Source organism: Spermophilus citellus, assembly GCF_964194105.1.
Source record: "Spermophilus citellus genome assembly, chromosome: 10".
Classification (NCBI taxonomy): Eukaryota; Metazoa; Chordata; class Mammalia; order Rodentia; family Sciuridae; genus Spermophilus; species Spermophilus citellus.
The window spans coordinates 35627502-35653044 of NC_138197.1; the positions used below are offsets into that span (position 1 = coordinate 35627502).

The following is a 25543-nucleotide window of genomic DNA, read 5'->3' on the forward strand; positions in this document are numbered from 1 at the left end:
TGCCATGTGAGGTCACGTCATTTATCCCTCATGTCTTTCACCTCTTCCATCATGTGAGGATGCAGCAAAAAGGCTCTCTCAAGACACCAAATACTGGCACCCTGATCTTGGACTTACAAGCTTCCAGAACTGTAACAAATAAATTTCTGTTCTTTAGAAATTACCCAGCTTGGGATATTTTGTTATAGCTCAAAAAGAGACTAAGTTTCAGAAAGGTAGTTTCATATCCTTGCTCACTGTAGCACTAGTCATAAGAAATGAAATGTGGAGCAACCCAAGTATTGTTCATTGGTAGATGAATGGAAAAAAATTAGCATCAACATAGAATGGAATATTATTTGGCCTTAAAAAGAAAGGAAATTTTGACATTTGCTCCAATATGGATGAACCTTGAGAACATTATGCTAAGTGACTTAAAAAAAAGTCAAACACTGTATGAACCTACTTCTATGAAATACCTAGAGAAATTTAATTCAGAGACAAAAAGTAGCATACTGCTTTCTGGGGGTTTGCCTACAGTGGAGTGAAGAGGTATATTTTAAAAGGTACATAGTTTCAGTTTTGCAATATGGAAGAGTTCTGGAGATCTGTTTCATAGCGGTGTCAATATACTCAACACTACTATACACTGAAAAATGGTTAAAATGGTAAATTTTATTTTGTGCATTTTTGCCACAATAAAAGATTTACAAATGAAATTTTTCATAACTGAGGAAGATCTAGTGTTTTGTATTGACAAATAAGGGAAGATAGGCACATTCTCTGAAAATACTGAAGATGTAAGAACAGTGTAGTCCCAGCAGCTCTTTCCTATTCACATATTTGAAAAATGACTCATTGAAGGAGTGCAATAGAACAATGGAGATGGAAGAGTGAGACTTTAAGGAGTATGTGGAAATCTCACTTGCTCATTGTCTACCTCATTTGACATTGACCCATGAGTCTGTGTACACCATAACTAGCTCATTCAAATATGGGATTATAAGCAAACAATTCCTTCTCTCTCTGTGTATTCCTACATATTTTGCACATACAACATCATATGATTGCAATAGGGTAACTTCAATTTTTATTCAATTTGCTGTTACATCAAAAATTTCCCTTGACTCATCTCTGTCTTTATAGTGCCAAAAATAATTGCACAAATCAAGTTGAAAGAAGAAGAAATATGTGAGGGAATATGTGAAGGAGGAAGGAAGTGAAAATAAGAAGCATAAGATAAGCACATATTCTTATATGTGGGGAATGGATATAAAACCCCTTCTTTATCTGTTTGCTAGGGCTTACATAAAAGTATCACAGATGGACTGGCTCAAGCAACAGAAATTCTCAGAGTTCTGGAGTCTAGATGTCTCAAACCGGAGTGTGGGCAAAGTTGGTTTCTTCAGACACCTTTGTCCTGGGTTTTAAGTGGCCATTTTCTCTGCCTGTCTCCACATGGTCTTCCCTTTATCTCTCTGTGTCCTGATCTCCTCTTTTTTGGTGTGTCAGGATGCCAGTCATATTATGTGATATCTCACCCTATCAGCCTCATTTTAACTTAGCCTCATTTTAAGTTAATGAAGCTGTTAAGGGACAGGTTCTTTGAAGTCTTCATTTCAATTTACAGGCACATTCTGAAGTACCAACATATGAAGTTTGGGGGGAATGTGACACGATTTAGTTAATAAAATATTCAAATGAATTTTACACATTTAAGCCAGTCTAGTAATTATATTTGTCTGAAAAAAGCTGATTTTTGTGTACATATGTGATTGGGTATTATAACTGAATTTACAGCTATTAATATAAGCAGATCCTACAGCAAAAGTTCATGGTTTCTGGCCAGCTGCAGTGGCTCATGCCTGTAATCCCAGCAGCTCTAAAGGCTGAGGCAGGAGGATCATGAGTTCAAAGCCAGCCTCAGCAAAAGTGAGGTGCTAAGCAACTCAGCGAGACACTGTCTATAAATAAAATACAAAATTGGGCTGGGGATGTGACTCAGTGATTGAGTGCCCCTGAATTCAACTCCCAGTACCCTCCTATCAAAAAAAAAAAAAAAAAAAGTTCATGGTTTCCAAACACCACTGAATAGCCTTCAAGTTCTTGGAAATCCTTTCAAATAGATGATTCTTCTACAGCTTGTTCTGTAATAAATTATGTAATTATTCAGAACATTTCAAAATTAGGTTGACAGAAAAAAACATTGCCTATATGTTTTTGCTGTTTAAAGTTCATAAGTTTCCAACTGTGAACAAAAGGAGGTCACTTGCCTTTATGTACAACAGGAAATACTTACCACAAAAGCCTCCAGAGAACTCCCAGAACAAGCCATCAAGAGGCTCTGGTTTTTAACATCATACAAGGTAGAAAATTACATAAAACAATCCTCTATATTGTTTATCAATATATATTTATGGCAAATGTATACAAAGCAAGCACACAAATAATATGTAAAAATCTCATTAGATACTATTTCTGAGAAAAAGTAAAGGGGAAATATCTTTATTCATATATATAAATTTTATTAGTTCATTTTCACCCTGACACATAGGAAACATTGGCAAATGTGTGAATACATGTCATATGGGGGAGCCATATTATTTTAAATCGCTCATTTATCTGTAGTTTATTTTCCTTTGAGTCCCAAGTATGTACTTGGTCGTAATTTTATTTTCAATATTTTTGGTGATTTGCTTAATGAATTTTATAATCAATAATGTCTCGTTTACACAAGCATCAATTTAAATTAATATGTGATTTTATTCCATTTACTGTTGTCGATATTTTGGTTTCTCCATAATTTTATCACCATATTTTTTTTGTGTGTGTGTGTGTCTGGGTGCATATATGTGTTTGCATATGTGTATTTTAGTTACCTTTTGGTATGTTATCTCTGCTTTATATGTGTGCATTGTGTGTTGTTTCCATACACTTCTTTTCAAAATTTGAAAAGTTATGTTGCTAAAGTTACCACCTCTGTAACTATGTCAATTCTTATCTATTTTTATTACTTCCTAATATTATATTTGTATTTCTCTAGTTTCATAATTTAACAGGCAAAAATACTACTTACTAACTTTTGCATTCTATTCCATGGAATCATACTTCCTTTTTTTATTTTTTTGGGGTCAACTTCATACATACTTTTGACTTGAATGGACTAAGACATTCTAGCGCAATGAGTTTGCAGTTCTAGAAAGAGCCCTATACAACTGGTTTGGGTTGCAACTGTTAGTGGTATCATAAGAATCCTCTGACCATAAGTTTTTATAGACTCGATTGTATGGGACCAAGGCCCAGTTTTCCCATTTACTTTTTCTGTTAGCTTAGGCAAGATATTGAAACCCTTTAAATCTGCTTTTAGTCAGAACAAGCTGAGGTAATAGTGCTCTAGGAAAACTGAGACAATATTTGTAATAGAGCTTCTGGCCTATGGTAGGCCCGTGCCTAGGATGCTCAATGTATATTGGCTACACTACCTTAAGCAGGCACTGTAAAATAATACATGTACAGAACATGTGGAACATTTCAGTGATTCAAAAATATCATTCAATAAATTTGTAAAGTGGGATACAAAATCATATTCTCTGTCTCTCTTTCTCTCTCTCTCTCTCTCTCTCTCTCTCTCTCTCTCTAATCTGGAAGGAGTTTCTCAGTTTTAGTTCTGTAAAGGAAGCATTAATGTTTATCACAGGACAGAAAACCTGGTTTGAACAGTCAACAACTTGATTTCTGTCTGCATGATGTGGAGTCAGGGAGCTAAATAGATACCTTGTCCTGGTTGCTCCAACTCCTGCCTTGTCCTGTAAACTGATCCTGGAGACACCATCTATTGAAAATCCCATAAAGCCTTAATTCTCTCCATCTATTTGTGAGATGAATTTTTCTTTATCTATTGCTCAGCTACACCAGAGGTAGGAGGGAAGACCCAGGACAGCTCCCCACCCCTCCATTATTTTCCTAAAACACTCCTTCCCAGTCAGGGAAGTTTCTTCCCATATTTAGTCATCTTTGAAGCCACACAGTTGCTCCTTTCCTTTTCCCCAGTGCCAGGCTCAGAAAAAGTCAAGCTTTAAGCAGAATAACTCTTCATCTTTGAAGAAATCAGAGTAAAGATTCTTAAATCAGTCCCAGGTCATTGGTCTGAGACCCTTCTTGGGCCTAATCATAAGCCCTAGGATGTGGGGTGTTAGGCAGGGAGGTGGAGCCTAATAACATGCTTGCTTCACCCTGGGGGGGTATTTCCCCCTTCATATTGTGCTGTACCCCACTTCCTTACCCAAAGCAAATTTCTACTGATCCCCCTTTCTCCTCCTGCACTGGAGGGTGATTCTTCTAGGGTCTATGGGCATTGGTTTCTTTTACCAATCCGGCTGCAAGTGTTTCTGTCTATTTCAACCCTGGAAGTTTCTGCAAGTTCCTACCAGCAGGGTAGGCCTCACCTGGATGGTTTTTCAAAATGTAGAATTCCATACCCAATGAATATAGATCTGCATTAAAAATTAGATCTACAAGTGATTTGCAAGTTTATTGACCTTTTAGAACCCTTATGTAAATAAAAAAATGATGCAAATAATCTGGTCCATTATTTTCACTTAGTGGGATCTCTGGCTGCTTACATGAGGAGGTGGATGGGTGATAGGGAGGGGGGACATGAACACTGACACGCTCCCCAAGAGTTTGTAGTTGATGTTTGTCAGTCCATTTGAAAGTATCTGTATGTAGAGAAATGGAGAAGTTATCCCCAGAATGAAATTTCTTTTGTGGATATTCAAAAGATCCTTGTTTTCTTTTCTTTTCTACAGAACATGTAGACCAACAGTTCCCAGCAGAGGGCGCTACAATGTCCTTCATTCTGTACACACACCTGTATACTGAAGTCAGAGAGTTGAAGTTATTGGGAAAACATTTAAATCATCATTATTGTTTTTGATGAAAAAATATCTGCATTATTTATGGATTGTTTTCTTGACTTTATCAGTGAGTGAATAACAACAGTAAATTATGTTTTCTAACTCTAAAATTCTGGATTCTTTCACAACCTACAGTACCACTTGGTAGCTCTTAGAATACCAGAAATACCAAATCATAGATATTACCTACTTCCAAGATTTTTCTGAGCCTGGGATTCATGCTTAGAAAGGCTTCTGTTTAAATAGTCAGCCTAAATTCAAGTAAGTTAAAACAATATTCATTATATTGCTTTGCTAATAGTCTGTGGCTTCTGCAAAATGTAACCCATACTATCTGGACTTTATTTATTTATTTGTGGTGCTTGGGATTGAACCCAGCCTTGTGCATGTGAGGCAAGCACTCTCCCAACTGAGTTATATCACCAGGCCCTATTTAGACTTTATAGAGTTAAATAAAATAGTCTATCACATCTTTAGCTAGAAACTTTTAGGAAGAGTTAATAACAGGATCACTCTGAGCAAGATTTAAACATGTATATGATGATCTGAATGGCCTTAGGTACCCTTAAAATGGACTTCACTGTAGACAGTTTTCCTCCTGACTGTAGGTTTCTGAATCTCTTTTCTTAGAGAATTTACTTGAGAAAATTTACTATTGTAAATTCTTTTCCTCTTATATTTTGAAATGTAAATCTTTAGTCTTTGGACAGAAAGATTGCAGGAATATTTCTCTGCAAGCCATCCCTTTGAAATATAATCAACAAAGATAGTTTCTCTGTCAGTCAGTGTAGGGGGGTAGAATCTGATTTACATAAGTCCCAGTCAGTCAACACAGATGGTCTAATCATGGAGCCCTTCCTCTAGCTCTTAAAATTATCCAAGACTTTTCCATAAGTACCCCCTAGGGCTTGTGGACTCTACTGTCATTTGTCCAGTGGAGTTGAATTTCATCTTTCTCCCCTTTGCTCCAGCTGATCTCTAGGGATGGAATGCTCACATCTCCATGCTTTACATTCTCAAGGAACCTTCCCAGACCCTTCAGTCTAATGTTGCTTCCACGATGTTCTATCCCAGCCATGTTTGTCATGCCTAACACTCTCTGAAATCACCTTCACTTTGCTGCATTTTTAGTATTGCCCATTTCATAGCTGCTGGAATGAGAGTTCTAAGACAGCAGCACATTTCCTGTCTTATTCACAGCTCTTTAAAGCCTAGTACCCAGCAAGCACATAATAATATATATGGATAAAATAACTGAATTGCATTTCCAAGCAATGTGACAGCACATGATACACAGTAATAAATAGTGCATTTTGTTTTGTGAGTGTTTGATATATTTCAGTTTAGTAACACAAGTCTTGTAGCTATCTAGACTTTTACTAACTAGAATTGATTTTATGAATGACCCATTTTTTTATAAAGACAACAGTTTGCTCTGCAAAAGTTCTGCAGCTTCAATGAAAGCTCTCCTCTTCCAGAATTAATTTCAAACCTAATAGACTAGCATGAAACTAAAGAAAAAATGGGAGAGTCCAATTGTGGTGTAGACAGTGACTCCTATGGCATAGTAGTAGATCTTACATGCTTTAGAGTCAGATAGATGGAATGTTGAATCATACATAGCTGTGCGGTTAGTATCTGTAACATAAGAAAGCTATTAAGCATAAGCTTCAATTTCTTTCATAAAATGAGACTTTGTGTCATTGTTGCAAGAATTAACTGAGATAAGAATATCATTATGAACATTTAATAAACAGCAATCAAACTTCTATCTGTAATAAAATATTTGTCATCCTTCCAATACATCACAGGCTGACACTTTTATAAAACATAATAAAAAGGAACTGTTACAGAAATAAATTTTTCAAAAAGAAAAAAGAAGACCAAGAAAATAATCCATTTTAAAATTATATTTCATAGTCATAAAATTATATTTCAACAGATATGATCAGAACAAAAATACAGGGAGAAAGGAATATAAAACTATATGCTTATTGATAACTGTTATGAAGAATTACTATTACATTCCAAACTTTAACATTCTGAAACTATAACTGTTCCTAAGTTGGAGTGAAGTTTTATTTCTCATAATAAATGTATACCTCTGCAGTTTTAATGAATTTTATTTTATTTATAAAAATATGTGAAGTTTTAATTTGACAAATGAGTTTGACTACAGAAGTAATAGTTTCTTTTTAAATTTTAAAAACTTTTAAATTATTTATTTTAAATTAAGAACTAAAAACTGTACATATTAATTTGTACTATGTCATATTTTGATACGTGGATACAATATGAAATGTTTAAATCAGCTTCAGCATGTTTATCTCATCAACTTTTGTGGTGAAAATTTTCAAAATATTTTTAGCTAGTTTTCTGAAACATTTAATTCATTATTATTATTATCTATAGTCACTATCCTCTGCAATGGTATTCGTTTCATTTCAATTCCACTTATAATAGAGGAACCAATTTCAAATATATATATATATATATATATATATATATATATATATGTATATGTATATGTATATATGTCTCCAGGAGACTAAAGCAAGATGCTTTAAGATAATTTCAACAAGCTAAGATTATTTATCTTTAAATCTTATTAAAAGTAATTTGAAATAATACTGTATTTTCAAATTTTGTCTTTAATAACATTAAGTACAACTTACAACAAATTATCTTTTAAATTTTATAATCAATGTTTACTGTCTTAAGAAAATGAGAGACCAGCAGAGGCAGCAGCCTGAACAGCCTCAGCCTGTGCCCTCTCCCTCTGGCCCAATCTCCCTCCTGCCTTCCCCCACCTGGGCCTCTTTCCCCCCTTTCTCCTCCACCCCACCCTTCCTTTTCTGCCCTCCCCTGTTGGTGGGTCCCCTGTGCCTTCCTGCTCATTCTAATTTTTCCTCTCCTGGCCTCCAGCCTTCCTTTCTGGCCAGCTCCCCTCTTCCCCCCCCCCCCCCCGCAGTGGTCTCTCATCCGCAGTTTTTGGCTTTCACCCCCACCAATGACCAAAGACTGGACCACTCAAAGTCCAGCTCCCCATAACGCTGCTCACCAGTGTGACTGAAGGTGGATTCAATGTCACTCTCACCATTGGGCTACTTATGCCTGGAAAGGAAGCTGGCAGTCTCATGGGAAAGAAAGCAGAATCAGTTAAGAAAATGCACAAGTAGAGTGATGCCCATATCAACATCTCAGAAGGGAATTGTCCTGGGAGAATTATCACTTTGGCTGGACCCACTAATACCATCTTCACAGCCTTTGCTATGATGGTGGACAAACCAGAAGAGGACATCAACAGCTCTCTGACCAATAGCACAGCTGCCAGTTGAACCCCTGTCACTCTGAGGCCCTGCAAATCAGTGTGGCTTTCTCATAGGAAAAGGTGGTTGCAAGATTAAGGAAATGATGAGAGAGTACAGGGGCTCAAGCCAGGTGGCGGGGGATATGCTCCCCAATTCATCTCTGCTGGCCATCACTATTGCTGGCATTCCTCAATTCATTATTGACTATGTCAAAACAGATCTGCAAGGTCAGATTGGAGACTCTCTCCCTGTCCCCGCCCCAAAGGACGTGACCGTCTTCTATTGGCCCAAACCCTTAAATCCTCCCATCATCTTTGCCGGTGATCAGGCCTATATTATTCAAGGGCGGTATATTCTACAGTCAGATTTGACCACGCTGCACCAGTTGGCAGTACAACAGTCTCATTTTCCTATGACGCATGACAACACCGGATTCAGTGGCATTGGACCCAGCTCTCTGAGGTGAAAGGCTATGGGCAGGTTTGTATGCATCTGCTCAGACTACTTCTCATGAAGTCACCATTCCAAACAACTTGATCAGCTGCATAATCGGGCATCAAGGTGAGATCCATCAGATGTATGGGGCGCAAATCAAAATTGCAAACCCTGTGGAAGGATCTACTGATCGGCAAGTTACCATCCCTGGATCTGCTGCCAGTACTATCTTGGCTCAGTATCTAAACAATGTCAGGCTTTCCTTGGAGATGAGTGGCATGAGGAGCAGCTAGAACAATGCAGATTCATCCATAATCCCTTTCTGTTGTTCACCATGATCCATCTGTGTAGTTTCTGGACAGTCAACGATTCCAGGTTGTAAATAATTTGTAAATTTTCAGTTTCTACACACTTTATTATTCACTTGTGATTTTTAAGTTAAAGCATTTTATTTTATTTTATTTTATTTTTTAAAGAGAGAGTGAGAGAGGGAGAGAGAGAGAGAATTTTAATATTTATTTTTCAGTTCTCGGCGGACACAACATCGTTGTTTATATGTGGTGCTGAAGATCGAACCTGGGCCGCACGCATGCCAGGCGATCGCGCTACCGCTTGAGCCGCATCCCCAGCCCAGTTAAAGCATTTTAATTCTTTTTTCTGTTCTGCCATCAATGCTGAGATGTATATTTAATTTTATAAGCTTCTCCTTTTTTTTGGCTCATGAATTTTTCTGTTTGTCATGGAAATGTAAGAGTGGACTATTAACACATTTCAATTTAGTGCTGTAATGTCAGGAATTTAAAAAAAAACTTAAAAGATGGAATGGAGCATCACACTTTTTAGTATGGCCTACTGCTCATGCCTCATGTGAAACTCATGCCGATAGTGATCCACCACTGACTAAAATAGTATTGTGTTATTTCATATCATGTTCAGTAAAGTGAGTCCACAGGCTTAGACATCATGAAAATGTCAAATTGTTATTTATAGTTACTTTCAATTCTGTATTTAACTCATCTTTAACTGGAAATATAGTTTTATGGGTTGCCACTGGTCCACGATTATACTTCAAACTATATCACTCTAAGGCAAAAAAAAAAAAGAGATAAATAAATTGTTATTTCTATGATAGGATCTTTTTTTTAAAAATGGACTTAATACCTTTATTTTATTTGTTTATTTTCCTTAATGTGGTGCTGAGAATCGAACCCAGTGCCTCACACATGCTAGACAAGCATGCTACCACTGAGCTGCTACCACTGAGCCACAACTCCAGCCCCTGATGAGGCTCTAATTATCACAGTAACTCTGGATATGTTACTATAGGCAGGTCAATAAAATCCCAGAAATGTTTTTTCATTCAATGAAAGAAATTTTAGTTTTTATGTACTCTTTTGTAGGCCTTTTTATTAATTTCACCATCTAGCACTTTATATATCACCTTTCATACATATGTTTGCAATTTGTTTACTTGATTAGATCATAAGAAATAAAGCAGATTTGAGCCAGCTTCCACAACCTTTTCAAATAATTATTTCACTCAAAATCCATTTACATTTTGTGGGTCTGTCATAAAAAGAAAAAAAACTGTGATCACATGCCATTTATGTACCCTCCTCCTTATAAGCAAAAGATTATAATACATGAGGTAGAACGTTGCCTTTCTTCTGAGGACAAGAGAATTCTGAATGCAGCTCCAGGAATTAATATTGCTATGCCCATGAAATAAATTTTTTTCTGAATATATAAAATAGGCATTGATTAAAACTGCCTTCCCTGATGATGTTCCTGAGAAGTGTAGTCAACATGCAAGGCCTGCAGTCAGATCCTTTATGCCAGTCTTCTGGAGTTTCAAAAAAGACAAAACAAAAAAGGTTGATTTTAAACTATTGTTATGTACTCAAATTCAGTTCCCATAGACACTTTTCTTTATAAAAGGCATGCTATACTAGGTATACCTATAGAATTTCATTCTTTTTACAGAGAAATGTGTGAGTTTTCTTATTTCTGAAAAAAAAAATTCTTACTCAAAAAAGTGAAAAATTCCTAATATGCAATAATTAAACAGGTATATTTATATGTATTATATAATGAAAAGTATCTTTCCCGTTTCCAAAAACAATCAGGAGAGGAACGAATAGCTAAATACCATTTTTTTAAAATTAAAAACGGGGACAAAAGTCTATGTTCCAAATAGCTAATGAATTCAACTATTGGATAAAATTGATATTATACATACATATAAATAGTAAAATATTTCATAGGGAATAAACTAATAAATTTAGTTTTTAACATCATATTTACTTTCCTTTACCTCCTGAGAGAATCAAAAATTACAGCAAGTCATTGAGGTGCTACTTCTGAAATGTGACAGAAACCAGTGCATTGCCACTGAACGAAACTGTAATCTGACTGTATCCCGTGGCAGAGGACATCTGTCTTTTCTATTTACAAGCAGCAGCAAACTACAAAGTAGAAGATGATTAGAGGTTCCTATGTCACAGGGCTGAAAACAACTCACTAAAAGACATCTGCTTTTCTTTCTTTTTTAAAAGTGTAATAGGCTTTATTTTAGAGTAGTGTTACATTTTGGATGTAGATAGGCTCCTGTGTCAAATTGTCCCCAGTGCAGCAATTTTCAGAGTCCAGGAAGTGATTAGATCATGAGGGCTCTGATCTCATTGGATCAGTGATCAGTTAATGCTATTAAGAAGTGGGTAAAACCACAGAAGAGATGACCGTTGGTGGCTCTCTCTCTCAGTCTCAAGGTGAGTACCTGTGCTCCACCAGCAACCTTCATCAAAGGCCCACAGTCACAGGGGTAAGTGACCACAGACTGAAACCTCTGAAAACCTAAGCTAAAATAAAATTTTCCTCCTTTAGATGAACAGCTTCACCGTCTAAAATGCAATCCCTTGTGCTCCACATACACATCTTTCTCTGCTCCCAGTTCAGAAATCTGGCCTGGATCTAAGCCTCTGCTTGGTTTCCCTGATTTCCCAGGGTCTGCCCCCAAATTGGGACAGGGGTCTCCCCACACCATTCCTCATCACAGGTTTAGGGGTCCAGCAGATCTAGGGACAGGAGCTGCCAGACAGAGGAGGGTTAAGTGTCCTTGGCCAGCCTACAAAGCCTTGCCTCCCTGTTTTCCAGTTTCCAGGGTTTTCTCCTCATCCAGAGACAAGAAACACAAAAATATGGAAACCGAAAGCAAACCCACCACGGAGTGCTAGTGAGACTGGCAGGCTCAGCCCAGAGGGCAGAGACCTGTAGCAGGAGTGTGGACCAAAAGAAAGGTCAGGATGAGTGACTTGGACACCTTAGGCTTACCTATTCCCCCTGTGTCTGAAGATCACTTTCCTTGATTGCATGATACCTGAGCTTGAAAGGATATTTAGATACATTCTATCCTTTCTCTAAAAGCTGATTTCAGAAGATTAAAACTGGCCCTTTTTATTTCATCTTGGAAGGAGAGAGGTCTCTGAAGTTAAAATAAATAAATAAATAAAAATTAAAAAAAAAAACATTTTAGAAAAGTTAAAAAAGTATTTTAAAATCTTAAAGCATTCATCAGTTTAACTTATTTTGTTATATTCCTCTTAATTTGGTTCCCTGGTTCCTCTCTTTTGAAATGTTCCTTCTCTCAGAGCCAGAAACTTGTCAGTAAATTATTCTGATCATTTGCTTGAATAAGTAGTTTCAAAGTCCCTCCCAGAGCCGGATTTCGGTTTCACAAAGCTCTTCAGTTCCTGCTCTGAGCAGCTCTGCTCCACTAGCATACTGTCTTCACCAAGAGATCACTAGAGATCTCCTTCCCTGTCTGAGCACCAAGATGACAGCTGCAGAGGCTTCAGTGGAAATGTTAAAGACAGACCTTAGATTCACAGATGGCCTGGAGAAAGCAGGACCTGGTAAAGTAAAAGATGACATTTGAAAAATACTAAAGGGGATATTTTTACTCTCCAGCCTCCAAATCACAAAGGGAGCTGAACTTCAGGCATGTTAGTACTTTACAGACTCCATAGAAGGTGATATGTTGCAGGGGGGACAGGGTAGGTGGGAGGATAGATATAGAATTGTTACATTAGTTATTGTATCATGGTATATGTTACTTAAATATTTCTGAAGCAAGACAAATGAAGAGTGAAGTTGATTACAAGAGGAGGAGGAAACTGTTCCTTGTGTTCAGACCTCTAGTACTCACGTTTGCCTATGTCTCTGGCAATTTACACACTGTTAAGTCACACTGTGACTTTCAGTAATATGCTCTTTATATCCCAGGGTGATGGCAGACTCCAATGCCAATGACTGTAATACACTTACCAAGACAATTTACCCTGAGAAAGCTGGGACATTAAGTTTGCTGATCCTTTGTAATTAAAGAGAAATGTAGGGATTTCAGGATGAGGGAGGGAATCTGAACTGTTCCACCAGCAAATCCTTTGTCATTTTCACTTTATGGTAAAATATATGAGATGTTATATGAGAAAGAAGAACAACATAATGGATACTTCTATTGCAGTCCAGAAAAAGGGAAGTGAATCTAGCAAAAAAATGAAGTGAAATACCTGTTTTTCTAAAAGAAGAAAATGAACTAAACATATGTATTCCCTTCCTCCCTGTTAGTTTATTAGTTTATTTTCTTCTTTTGTTTGAGTGCACAGGATTTGGGATTCCTGGAAAATGAGGTAGGTTTAAACTTAACAAAAAAGAAAATTCTTGAGGAATATTAATGTTTATCAGCTAAGCTCGTGTTTCCATAAGGAGAACTAAGTATTTCATCAACCATCAAATTGGTCAAATATTGACAAGTATTAACTATTTCAAATGTGAAACTTATGTTTCTAAATACAAATGTTACAAAATTGCTACTAATTTGTAATTTCCCCATTACTAAAACTTAACTGCTTTTATAAGCTAAGTAAGTTGTTTGGATCATAAAACTATAAAGTTAAAATTAAACCAATAACATGGTTCATTTTTTTCCTCTGAGAGATAAATTCTATTCTGTTTTCTAAGAATTTGAAGATTATCAGGTACAAAGTATCTCTTGGAAAGAGATAAGAAAAGTACACAGTATAAGGAAGGTAAAAGAAAAATAAATATGCACAATTACTATGCATTAATTAAAAGTAAAAATTCAATGTCAAATATGAACATCAAATGGAATAAATGCCAAGTATTATAAATAAGTATCTTTCCAGCTGTTAGTAATATGTAAGAAAGTTCTAGTGTTGAGTCCTATTGGATATTTGAAATATCTGGTAGAAGACATTTTAGGTACCTGTTTTTTAGCATTACCCTCAAAGTCTCCAGCTTTTTGACTTTTAGCTTTTTGATTGATCCATAATAATTACATGCACTTATAAGGTACACTGTGTTGTTTGATTCTTGTATACATTGGTAATAATAAAGTCAGCACAATTAGCATACCCATCACTTTAAACTTTTGTGTTCTTTGTGATGAATATATTAAAAGTTCTCTCTTCTAGCTATTGAGACATATACTGTGCTTTTGTTAACTATATCCCCTCTGCTATGCCATTGAACATGAGCAGTTCTTCCTCCTATCTGTAACACTGTACATTTTCTGTCTTCTTCCCACCACTCTCCCCAGTCTCTGGTAAGAGACATGAGCATTTCAAAGTTATTGCAGCATTATTCACAATACCCCAGATATGGAATCAGCTTAAACATACATCAAGGGATGAACTGTTAAAGAAAATGTGACATATACCCAATGGATTACTATACACCAACAAAAAGGATGAAATAATGTAATTGGTGACAACATAGAGGAACCTAGAAAACATTATTTTATGTGAAATGTCAGGCCCAGGAAGATAAACACTGCAAGACTTTGAACATATGTGTAATATCATGGAAGTTTTGTATTTTAAAATAATAGACTTTAAACTTTTTAGATTACAACCAAAGAAAATGGATCATACAGGGACCAGCTAGAAAAAAAATTAAGCGCCAGTATTACTTTCTTGGAGTTGGAGAGAATATTTAAACACAATGCAAAACCCAGCAGTCATAATCAACTCCATTCTTTTCAAATTTGAATGAGTTGCTTTAAATTAATTCAAGGACTATGTGTGTGAGTGGGATGATGGGGTGAATAAGAAATGCATATGAAACAAGATTGCTTATATGTTGATAATTTTGAAAATTGTTGAAAAGGTAATAGATACTTAGGCACTTATTTTTTTTCTTTTTGTATATACTTGAGTTTTTTTTAATGTCAAAAAAGTAAGTAAAAAAAGCAAGAAGAGATACATTATAAGGAAAAGGAGAAGAGAAAGGAGGAACTTTTAGAAGACTAGTCAGAGGGGCAAGTTGGAGCTTTACGGAAATTCAAGGGATTTTTATACTATCTTAATGACAATGAAAAATATACGAAAATTAGGATGCAGTGAGTTGTTAAGATACTTTTACTATAGAACTAAAAATAATGAATGTTGAGATTTTTATGTCAACCTAAATTCCAAATGACATAACACTGTGCTTAAAATCAGCTAATCCTACATATCTTTGTCCTTGTGAATGGTTTAAGCTGAGGCTCCCTGGTTTCTTTGGAGATGTTTGCAGAATGAGTATAATGTCATAGAAAAATGGAACTCATTAGGAACTTTTCTAAAAGCATAACTTATATTCAGTAAAACTAACTTTTTTGGTGTATGGATTTTGAGTTTTGACAAACATATATAATCATGAAGTCACTGTCACAATCAAGATAAAGATCCCATAACCCACTCCCAATCCCCTCAGGCCCCTTTAGAGACATTCCCCTCCTCTGCTCCCAGCCCTTGCCAACTGCTGGTCTGTTTTCTGTTTGCTTTTCCAGAATGTTACATAAATAGAATCCTGCAAGTAGAGTCTGTAGTAATGCATTTGAGATTGATCCACATTGTGGTATGGATGGATAGTTTGTCATCTACAAACAAATTTGGATTTAGAAAAGGAGGGACTTAATTCAAAAAGACCAATGATATAGGAATAATACTCTTATTTCAAAACATGCAGTGTCTCAAAAATCAAACAGGAAAAGGCCTTGGTTTTATAAAAGAGGTTAAAAAATGTTAGCAAAAAATATGTGTGTGAGAGAGCATGAGATGAAAGAGAGCAGCTTTGTGGTTAAGATCATCCGAGTGGGGGCTGGGGATGTGGCTCAATTGGTAGCGTGCTCGCCTGGCATGCATGCGGCCCGGGTTCGATCCTCAGCACCACATACAATCAAAGATGTTGTGTCCGCCAATAACTAAAAGAAATAAATATTTTTAAAAAATTCTCTCTCTCTCTCTCCCTCCCTCCCTCCCTCCCTCCCTCCCTCTCCTCTCTCTAAAAAAAAAAAAAAAAAAAAAAAAAAAAAAAAAAAAAAGATCATCCAAGTGAGTTGTAAAGGACATTTTGCACCCTGGGGCTCTGGTGGTTGTTTAATCTTTTGAGCAAGTCTGACTTTAGGAGCCTCTGGGAAAGATACCTGAAACATGACATAGATTTGGTCAAGTCTGTACAAGGTTGTAATAAACTGTTTTTTTTTTTCCTTTGCTTTGCTTTTTCTTACCGCTCCCCCCCCCCTTTATTTTTAACTTTTTCTCATTTTTTCCCCATAAATCCTGGTGATTTTTTTTTATCTCTCTACAGCTGAAAAATATTTGAATCATTGCAAATTTTTCAGTTTTTAAGGATTATCAATAAAATAATAAAACTGCAATAAATATTTATGTATAGGTTTTTATGTAAAGTCAAGTTTTTTCCCCTTGTGTAGAATACCTAGGGGCAAGCTGCACAGGACATATGGCAAATGACTGTTTACCATTTTGCCTTTCTAAACACAGTAGAAAGACATTCCATTTGCATCTGTTCTTCACCAACACTTGCTGTTGTGACTTTGTTTAGTTTTGTTTGCCACTCTGAGAATCATATGGTGATTCTCAAAAGTCTTTCATCAAGCATTTCTCAAAAGTCTTAACATCAAGCATATTTTATGTGTTTATTTACCACTATGATATTGTCTTTATTGTTGTCACTTTGTAAGTCATGAAATCTAGAACTCTGATTTCTGCAAATTTGATCTTTTTTTTCAAAATAATTTGGCTATTGGCTCTTTTACCTTTTCACATAATTAAAAAGTGACCTTCTTGATTTCTATGAAAAATAAAGTAAATCATGCTGAAGTGTTTACTGGAATTGCACTGGATTTATAAACCTGTTTGGAAATAGTTTGAATATACCATCCATGGGTTAAATATTCCAATCTATGAACATCTTTTATTTCTTTATTGATTTAAATCTTCTCTGAGCTGTTTATTATTTTTGAATATAGTTTTTATTATACTGATTATGAACATATTTTGATAGGCTTACAATTAAGTATTTTATCTTAGCTGGTGTCACTACAAATGGTACTGATTTTGTATTTTAATTTGCATTTGAAAATTGCTAGTATACGAAAATTGAAATGATTTTTAAAGATTAGCATTGTATCCTACAGTTTTGGATACAATGTAATAAATTTCATTTATTACATCTAATAGCATTTTGCTCGATTCCTTGACGTCATGGTCACAGATCAGGCTGAATGGGATACAGCTGCAGGGATAAAACGCTGCTCTTGCAGAGGGCCATGCTGAGCACCATCAACCAGACACCCGTGGTGCTGCAGGTGCGGAGCCTGATGAGCTCCCAGGTGCAGATGGGCGGCCACCCTACTGAGGTCCTATGCCTCCTGAACATGGTGCTGCCAGAGGCGCGCCTGGCGAACCAGGAGTACAGGAGGTCGTGGGGGACCTGCAGGATGAGTGCAGCAAGTACAGCTCCTCAAGTCCATGGAGGTCCCCTACCCACAGATGGTATCCAGGTGCCTGACTGCGGCAAGATCATGGTGGAGTTCACCTCTGTGTGACTACCAGAAATCCATGCAGGACCTTCTCAAATTCACCAATAGCGACGATGTCACAAAATACTGCGACCACAACTCTTACCACCAGCTAGACTTGTGGTAGAGATGGCCTGGGGAGGGTGGGGCAGGGTTGGTTGGAGGCTTGTCTCCCCACCTGTCTTCCCTTCCCCCCCTCTGAAGATGATGGGAAGAGGTGTGACAGCGAAATGACAGCCTGACAGCCAGCAGCAACTGGAATGGCAGCAATTAAGTGTGGGGGGTGGGGGGAGGTTAAGGAAGGAAGTGAAGGGACTGCAGAAGCGCACACAGGCCCACACAGACAAGCACCCACACAGACACAGAGGGAGGGGGTTGGGATGGATAAGGGTGCACAGCAGGGCAGGTAGGACCCCCAGGGCCTCTCCCAAAATAGCCTCCCTCACCTTAGACTCCTTTCTCCTCCCCATGGTAGGAACACACTGTGTTTATATTTCATGGCCAAACTATTTTGGATTTTGTTGACTGGCCCTTAGTGCCCTGCCCTCTCCCCTTTGCAGTACCACAGCCCGCTCCTCTGTTCCTCCCCAGTCCCAGCTCTGGTTTTCCTTGTTTCTTAGTTGGTTCTCTTTGGCCTTCCCCAAGAGGCTCCCACCCCCACAATCCCCAGGCCCCTGTCCCTCTCTTCCTCTCTGGGGCAGTTTCATATTTGCTACAACAATTTTGCTCATTAAATATTTTGTTGTATTTTTTTTTAAATTTTAAAAAGCAAAAATTTTCTCATGTTTTTTGCTGCATTTCTTGGGATGCTCCTATGTGCTCTCTTTTCTTATTCTGTTAAAATGCTACATTACATCCAGTCAAAATGGCAATTATCCAGAATATGAGTAACAATAAAAGTTGGCAAGGATGTGGGGAAAAAAGACATTCCTGGTGGAACTGCAAACTGGTGCAACCACTCTGGAAAGTAGTATGGAGATCCCTCAGAAAACTTGGAATGGAACCACTACTCCTTAGAATATATCCAAAGGACTTAAAATCATCATACTATAGTGATGAGGACACATCAATATTCAGAGCAGCTCAATTCACAATAGCTAAAGTATGAAACCAACCTAGGTGCCCTTCAACAGATGGATGGATAAAGAAAATATGGTATATTTAATATGATGGAATATTGCTCAGCCATAAAGAAGAATAAAAACATGGCATTTTCTGGAAAATGGATTGAACTGAGAACTCTAGTGTTAATCCCCAAAAACCAAAGGCCAAATTTTCTTTCTAATATAGAGATAACTCACAATAGATGATGGTGGGGAGTGTAAATTCATCATATTGTACAGAGAGGAATGGTGGGAAGGAAGGAGAAATGGAAATGGGAAAGAGAGTAGAATGCATTTGCTATAACTTTCCTATGTTCATGATTGCTGTAACTCCACATCATGTACAACCACAACAATGGGAAGTTCTACTCCATGTATATAGGATATGTCAAAATACATTCTACTGTCATGTATAACTAAAAAGAACAGATAAAAATTTAAAAAGGAAGCAATTAGGCCATAAGTTTTTTTACTTAAAGGGCATGTGAAAAAAAAAAAAGAAACACTTCTCTTTAAAAAAATAAATCTAGCCTTTTAAATAGAAAAAAAAAAAGATGAATTACTTTTATTTATCTTGTAATGTATCCCTTAGTACTTCTAGCCAGGTTATTTATTATGGAGGCAAATCTGGATTGTTTATATGTCTCTTCTTCTTCCTGATTTGTCTTATACTTTCATTGCCTCTTATTCCAAAAATTGAAAAATCCTATAGAGAAAAAGTTCTATTTCCCTTGTCTTTAGCCCTCCGGATATTATTGATGGACAGGATCTTTTGTAGAAGAGACTTGCACTAGGAGAGTACAAACTAAACTTGGAGTTGATTCTGTGGCTAATCAATTTTTTTCCTCCTTAAGAGTTTCTTGAGATTGTATTTGGTATTTATGTTTTGCAGGTAAAAGTCTTCAAAGAAAACTTCTAGCAGTTATATATCCTGTAACTCCTATCAAAATTTATTTGTGCTTTTTCATTATCTCAGTCCTAATTGCAAGTGTCATTGCACTTTCCATTATTTTGTCAGGTAAGTTACTTTTCCTCCAAACTATGCAATATCTTGTACACATTTATATTGCCAATAAATATTTATTTAATTTTGAGCTCTGTTATGTGTTAGGCACTGTATAAAGTGCTTGAGGTATATCAGTAAATAAAACACACAAAAAACAATCCCTGCTGTCTTCAAAGTTAATTTCTAGCAGGTGGATACAGGTAAGAATAAGTAAGGGTAAGAGTGAAACAGGTTGTAATATCTGTAGGGTAGCAATGTGATCTTCTTTGGGAAGTTATATAGCAACATTTTGAAGGGAATGGAAAAATCATGGTTTCCTGTGGAACTCTTCCAGACAGAAAAATGTAAAGCGAAGCCCTAAGACTTTGGGAGTGTGCTGTAGATAAAGCCGAATAAGAATGGAGAAGAGTAATATAATAGGGGAAGGTACAGCATCCCCCCATTACCTATGGTTTCAGTTACACATGGTCAACTGTTTTCCAAAAATATTAAGTGAAAAATTATCAGATTGACTGTCATGGTATCTGTGTTCTACTCATCCTTATTTACTTAATAATGCCCCCAAAGCACAAAAATAGTAATATTGGCAATTTGAACATACCTAAGAGAAGCCAGAAAGGCTGTATTTTAAGTAAAAAGATCAAACTTTACCAGTGGTTGCATGTATGTATAGAAAAAACCTAGTATATATAGGGTTTAGTATTATCCATAGTTGCAGACATCCACTGGGGACTTGGAATATATCCTCCATGGATAGCAGGAGTCTTACAAGCTATTTAAAAACTGGCTCTTTTTCTGAATGCAACAGAAAGGGAGAAGTGGCAGCATTGAACTTTAATGGCTGAATAATTGACTTCCATACTGAGAATACACTGTTAGGGGACCAGGATAAAAGCAGGAAGACTTGTCAGGAAAATCTTGTAGAAACCAACTTGAAAGAGGATGGCTTAGGCCTGATGATAACAGTGGAGGTGTGGGCAACATAGATATTTTAGAGGTTGAACCAACAGTATTTCATATGAGATTGGATATAGAGTCTTGGGAAAAGAAAGGTCAACAATAGTTTTAAGCATTTTCTTTTGAGCTGTAGAAAGAACATCATTGTAATTCACTGATATGAGCAAAGATATGGGTGTAGAAATTCCATTTATGTGACTAATTCCTGAAATTTCCCAATTAGACTTTTCATTCCTTTAAAGAAAAAAGTGAGGTGTCTACTTGAAATATTCTCAGGTAGAGGCATATCCTTTGACCTTAAGTATTTATATCTTATACATAAGCAGATTGAGAATACAGGAAAGTGAGGGGAACTACAAAAGTCTGAATATCATGCTGAGCAAAATAAGCCAATCCCAGAAAACCAGAGACTGAATGTTTTCTCTAATATAAGGATGCTAATTCACAATAAGGCAGGGGGCACTAGAGAAAAATAGAGTTACCTTAGATTAGGTAGAGAGAAGTGAAGAGAGGGGAAAGGAGGGATAGGAAAAATGGTAGAATGAACAGACATTATTACTTTATGTATATATGTGACTGCATGACCAATGTGATTCTACAACATGTACACCCAGAAAAATGAGAAATTATATCCCATCTATATATGGTATATCAAAGTGCATAAATGCATTCAATTTTCATGTGTATCTAATTAAAATAAATAAAAAATTAATTTAAAAAATTCATCCTTTATACACACAGGCAATAGGTCACCAGCTTTGCTTGGGATATGTTAAAGGACTGCTCAGGTAGAGATGATTTAACACAAGAAAATATTTGTATTTTGGTTTATAAATTGTTTTTCAAATTATTGTTGTTCCTACAACTTATACTTTTTTTTTTTTTTTTTTTTTTTTTTTTTTGTGGGGAAGATTGAACTAAGGTCTAAAACACTGAGCCACATCCCCAGACCTTTTAATATTTTTATTTAGAGACAGGGTCTCAATAAGTTACTTAGGGTCTTGATAAGTTGCAAAGGCTGGCTTTCAACTCACAGTCCTCCTGCCTCAGCCTCCCAAGCCATCCTACAACTTCTAAAACATGACCTAAAATAATTGGAAAAACTACATATTACCTGACATTTTTTAATCAGATATTTAAATAGTTGTAAATGTTGGCGTATTAAAATTCATCTTTATATTGTCCTTTTAAATATATCTGTTGGAATCTAAATTTTGCCATGATTTGAAACACACCATTATCTATTTTTTTTTTTTTTTTTTTTTGTATAAAGATCAACCATGGGTCTGGGAGTGTAACTCAGTAGTAGAGTAATTGTCTAGCTTACATGAAGACTTGGGATTGATTCCCCCACCATAAAATGAATGAATGAATGAGTGAATGAATGTATTAGTGAATAATTAAATATTATAATAAAAAAATACATGAACCAAAACTTTCTTAATCTTAGAAAAGTCTAGTTGGTTTGTTTTTTTCAAAAGTATTTCTCTTCTAGAATTTTATCATAATGTGAGAATGTCTTTGTAGTTTTAAAAGTCTATTTCTTCATGTTTAATATTTTTCATTCACTTAATATGTATATATACATTGAAATTTCATTTTTAAAAAATCATATGATAAATTACCGGGTGAGGTGGCGCATGCCTGTAATCTCAGAGGCTCGGGAGGCTGAGACAAGAGAATTGTGAATTCAAGCCAGCCTCAGCAACAGCAAGGCACTAAGCAACTCTGTGAGACCCTGTCTCTAAATAAAATACAAAATAGGGCTGGGGATGAGGTTCAGTGGTCAAGTGCCCCTGAGTTCAATACCCACTACCAAAAAAAAAAAATCATATGATAAGCCTTTCTTAAAATAAATTTTCCAGATTATTTAGAATTATAACTTTAATAACCATTTAATATAAATTTTGATAATTATCAAAAGAAAATGTAATTTATATATTAAAAAATTTGTGATTTAATTCATATTCTGCTCTCAATAATTTGCCATAATGTAATATTATGTATAGTTCAAAATATGAATATGTATTAGTTGGGGAATATGACAAAAAAAGTATACTAATTCTTCTCTAAATACCTGCACATAGTCTACTTAATTCTGATATTTGCCCACCATATTAATTAAATTAAATGATGTATAAAACCTCAGAGACTTTTCCATTAAGAAAACTAATCCTCTAATGAAATTTTTTTCTATGAACATGAGAGTTGTCTAATCTACTAACCCCTCCCCCAAGATTTAATTGGAATAGCAGTTAGCATATAATTTTAGTTTTTTTAATAAAAACATATATTAAACATTTTATATGAAGAAATAAGAAGAGAATTGACTATCATTGGAGTAAAAATTTCATAAAACTATTTAATATGAAAAAACATATTATTTCATTAAATTAGCCTTAACTAACTCAATTAATAATGCACAAGTCTAAAAACGTCAGATAAATGTTTTGCCAAAAGTTTTATTTATTGTCACCTAAAATACCTAACAGTCTCTGAAAAATAATTGTTATATTAAAATATATCAGTGATACTGATCTTACAGCTATTTGCTTTTATCCTATTACCTAGTGACTCATTCTAGGGATAAGAATTAAGAATAATTGTAAAGAATTGCCTACTATTAAATCTAAGAGAAAATAAGTTTTGATATTTGATAGCTCTTACCTGATCTCTTTTTGTTTTGTTTTCACTAAACATTCCAAAAAGCAATGCATGATTTTTAGACATTAAGGGAGGGAAAAGGTAGAGCTATGGAATGAAAGTATCTGTTCTTCCAATAAGATATACTCTGAAATCTTGTTGGTTTCAAGACATCTAACAATGGCCAATGGCCAAAATATTTTTACCTGCACAAGCAGTGGAATTTGGGTTTCCTCTGCCTGGAGTGGGCTGGCTGGGGAATAAAGCTAAGAAAAGAAGGCGGTGGAAAAAACCACAATACACAGAAAGTAATTTTAGAAAGCGGGGGTGGGATGGCTTCTTGACATTAAGGGCAGAGTTTCCACACTGGGAAGAGACAGAGCAAGAGCTGAGAGCTCGTGTTTGGTTTATTTGTATGGGGTAAACATCAAAGGTTTTTTCCATAGAATGTTCTTCTGCCAAATAAGGTATGAAGTGGGCTGTCCAGCCCCAATGGGTTGTGCCTAATTCTGGAGCTACCAGAGGCAGTCCACTAGTAGAGGGAGGGCAGAGATCTCAAGTCTACACATTAGAATGCAAGGATCATTCCCAAGGGCAGACCTAGGTCCCCCATGGCTTGGTACCAAGTAAAAGACCACTCAACTAGCTTCATGGGTGGCGTACCACATTTACATACATTTAACAGAACACACACACACACACACACACACACACAAAATCAGAAAATTCAGGAAATCCTAGACTGTACTTTGGGTATTAAAAACAGTATTTTGAACAGTGTCAAACTTTGTGTACTGGAAGCTTTGCATCCCTGAAGAAATGTATAATAGTAAAATCCAGGACAAGGAAGGAATTTCCCTTTCTGTTGTAAAAAGCAGGGAGGATGACCCCAAAAATTGGAGCAGATTCCCAACTTGAAGGTCACTGGACAGATAATGATTACACTTGGGATAAGACTTGATGATAAGTCAGAAAAGCAACAATCCATATGCATACTTCAAAATAGACCATGGGATTGTAGACAGAAAAAAAGTAAATAAAAGAGATGAAAAAGTTGACTTATTGTCATTCCTTTTGGTTGTCTCAATTTTAGCAAAAAAGACAGAGCCAATCGTAGAGAACCTTATGTTTGCTGCCTGCCCAAAAGATTGGATTGGATTTGGAAACAAGTGTTTTTATTTTTCTGAAGACGTAGGGAATTGGACATTCAGCCAGACTTTTTGTGCTTCCTTAGCATCCAATCTTGCTCAGTTTGAAAGCCAGGAGGAACTGGTAAGAAAAGTTTTTGGATCACTTTTTTCTTTAGAATTCTTTGCTCTCTGAGTGGTTTAGACTGCATAAAGTTAAAGCTGAATTATGAGAAAGGATCCCATCTCAGACAGAACTTGGGGCATGAGATACATATTAGTGTATTCCATTTGTTGAGGATATATTCTTGGCCTGGAGCTCTGCAGGTCATTTCAGATACATTGACATACTAACCTGCAAGATTAGATATAGTGTTCTTTTACTCAGAAGTATGCTAACCAGATAACTTGTCATCTTCATTGACACATTGTTGGATATTGAAGGTGGGCACTAAAAACATTGTGCTGGAATGACAGCCATAGGCTGTGACTTTCCCAAATTTGAATATATGGTAATTTATGAAGAAATATAGGATCACAGATATTAGATGACTTAACTGAGAATTGAGGACTGGTCTAACTTGGAAGTCTATGTTTCTCAATTATATCATGCTGCCACCTCTAAAATAGAAGTCTCAAGAGAAGATAAAATCAAGATCTTTCTGAAAAACAGAAACATGTTTTCACTTTCTGTGTTTTATAACAGAATTTTCTGAAAAGATATAAAGGGCTTTCAGATCATTGGATTGGCCTTAACAGAGAATCATCACATCACATTTGGAGGTGGACAGACAACACTGAATATAAAGCTTTGTAAGTTTTCAGATTTCTTTTTCTTCCATTGAATTCATGTGTGGTTATGTGTATAACTTGTGAATGGGGTGAGAAAGGTATTCACAAGGAAAGTGAATTGTACTAACAGATAAGAAATTTGAATCCTGGACTCAGCAGTAGACAGTGTGCTGAGTATGCTCAAGGCCCTAGATTCAATCCCCATTGAATTCCACACTCCCTAAAAATGTTAATATTTTTATGCTCTTCCATTGAGTACCTGTACTTTGGAAAGAACATCCCTAACTGTGATTTCACTTGACATCTTTAGCAGGATGACAGCATCCCACATAGTTCTTGCTTTCTCACGCACTGATTTAGAACTTTGCTGATAAACAGAGAGGGCTGTAA

General features: G+C 36.1%; 1 protein-coding gene and 1 pseudogene across 3 annotated transcripts in view; both read left to right on the plus strand.

The window, feature by feature from the left end:
- The first annotated feature begins 1302 nt into the window (after positions 1-1302).
- Positions 1303-8934, plus strand: LOC308658175 (poly(rC)-binding protein 2-like; annotated as a pseudogene). Its single transcript has 2 exons — positions 1303-1374; positions 7916-8934. The product of its transcript is annotated as a poly(rC)-binding protein 2-like (transcript).
- Positions 8935-11943: 3009 nt separating this feature from the next.
- LOC308658008 (C-type lectin domain family 2 member E-like) overlaps positions 11944-25543 on the plus strand; it is a 33910-nt gene continuing 20310 nt past the window's right edge. For both annotated transcript variants that reach the window (XM_081310384.1, XM_081310385.1), the window contains exons 1-4: positions 11944-12552; positions 19521-19646; positions 24328-24506; positions 25068-25174. In XM_081310384.1, the coding sequence (XP_081166510.1) occupies positions 12474-12552; positions 19521-19646; positions 24328-24506; positions 25068-25174 (491 nt within the window). In that variant the 5' untranslated portion in view covers positions 11944-12473. The remainder of the gene's footprint in view (positions 12553-19520; positions 19647-24327; positions 24507-25067; positions 25175-25543) is intronic.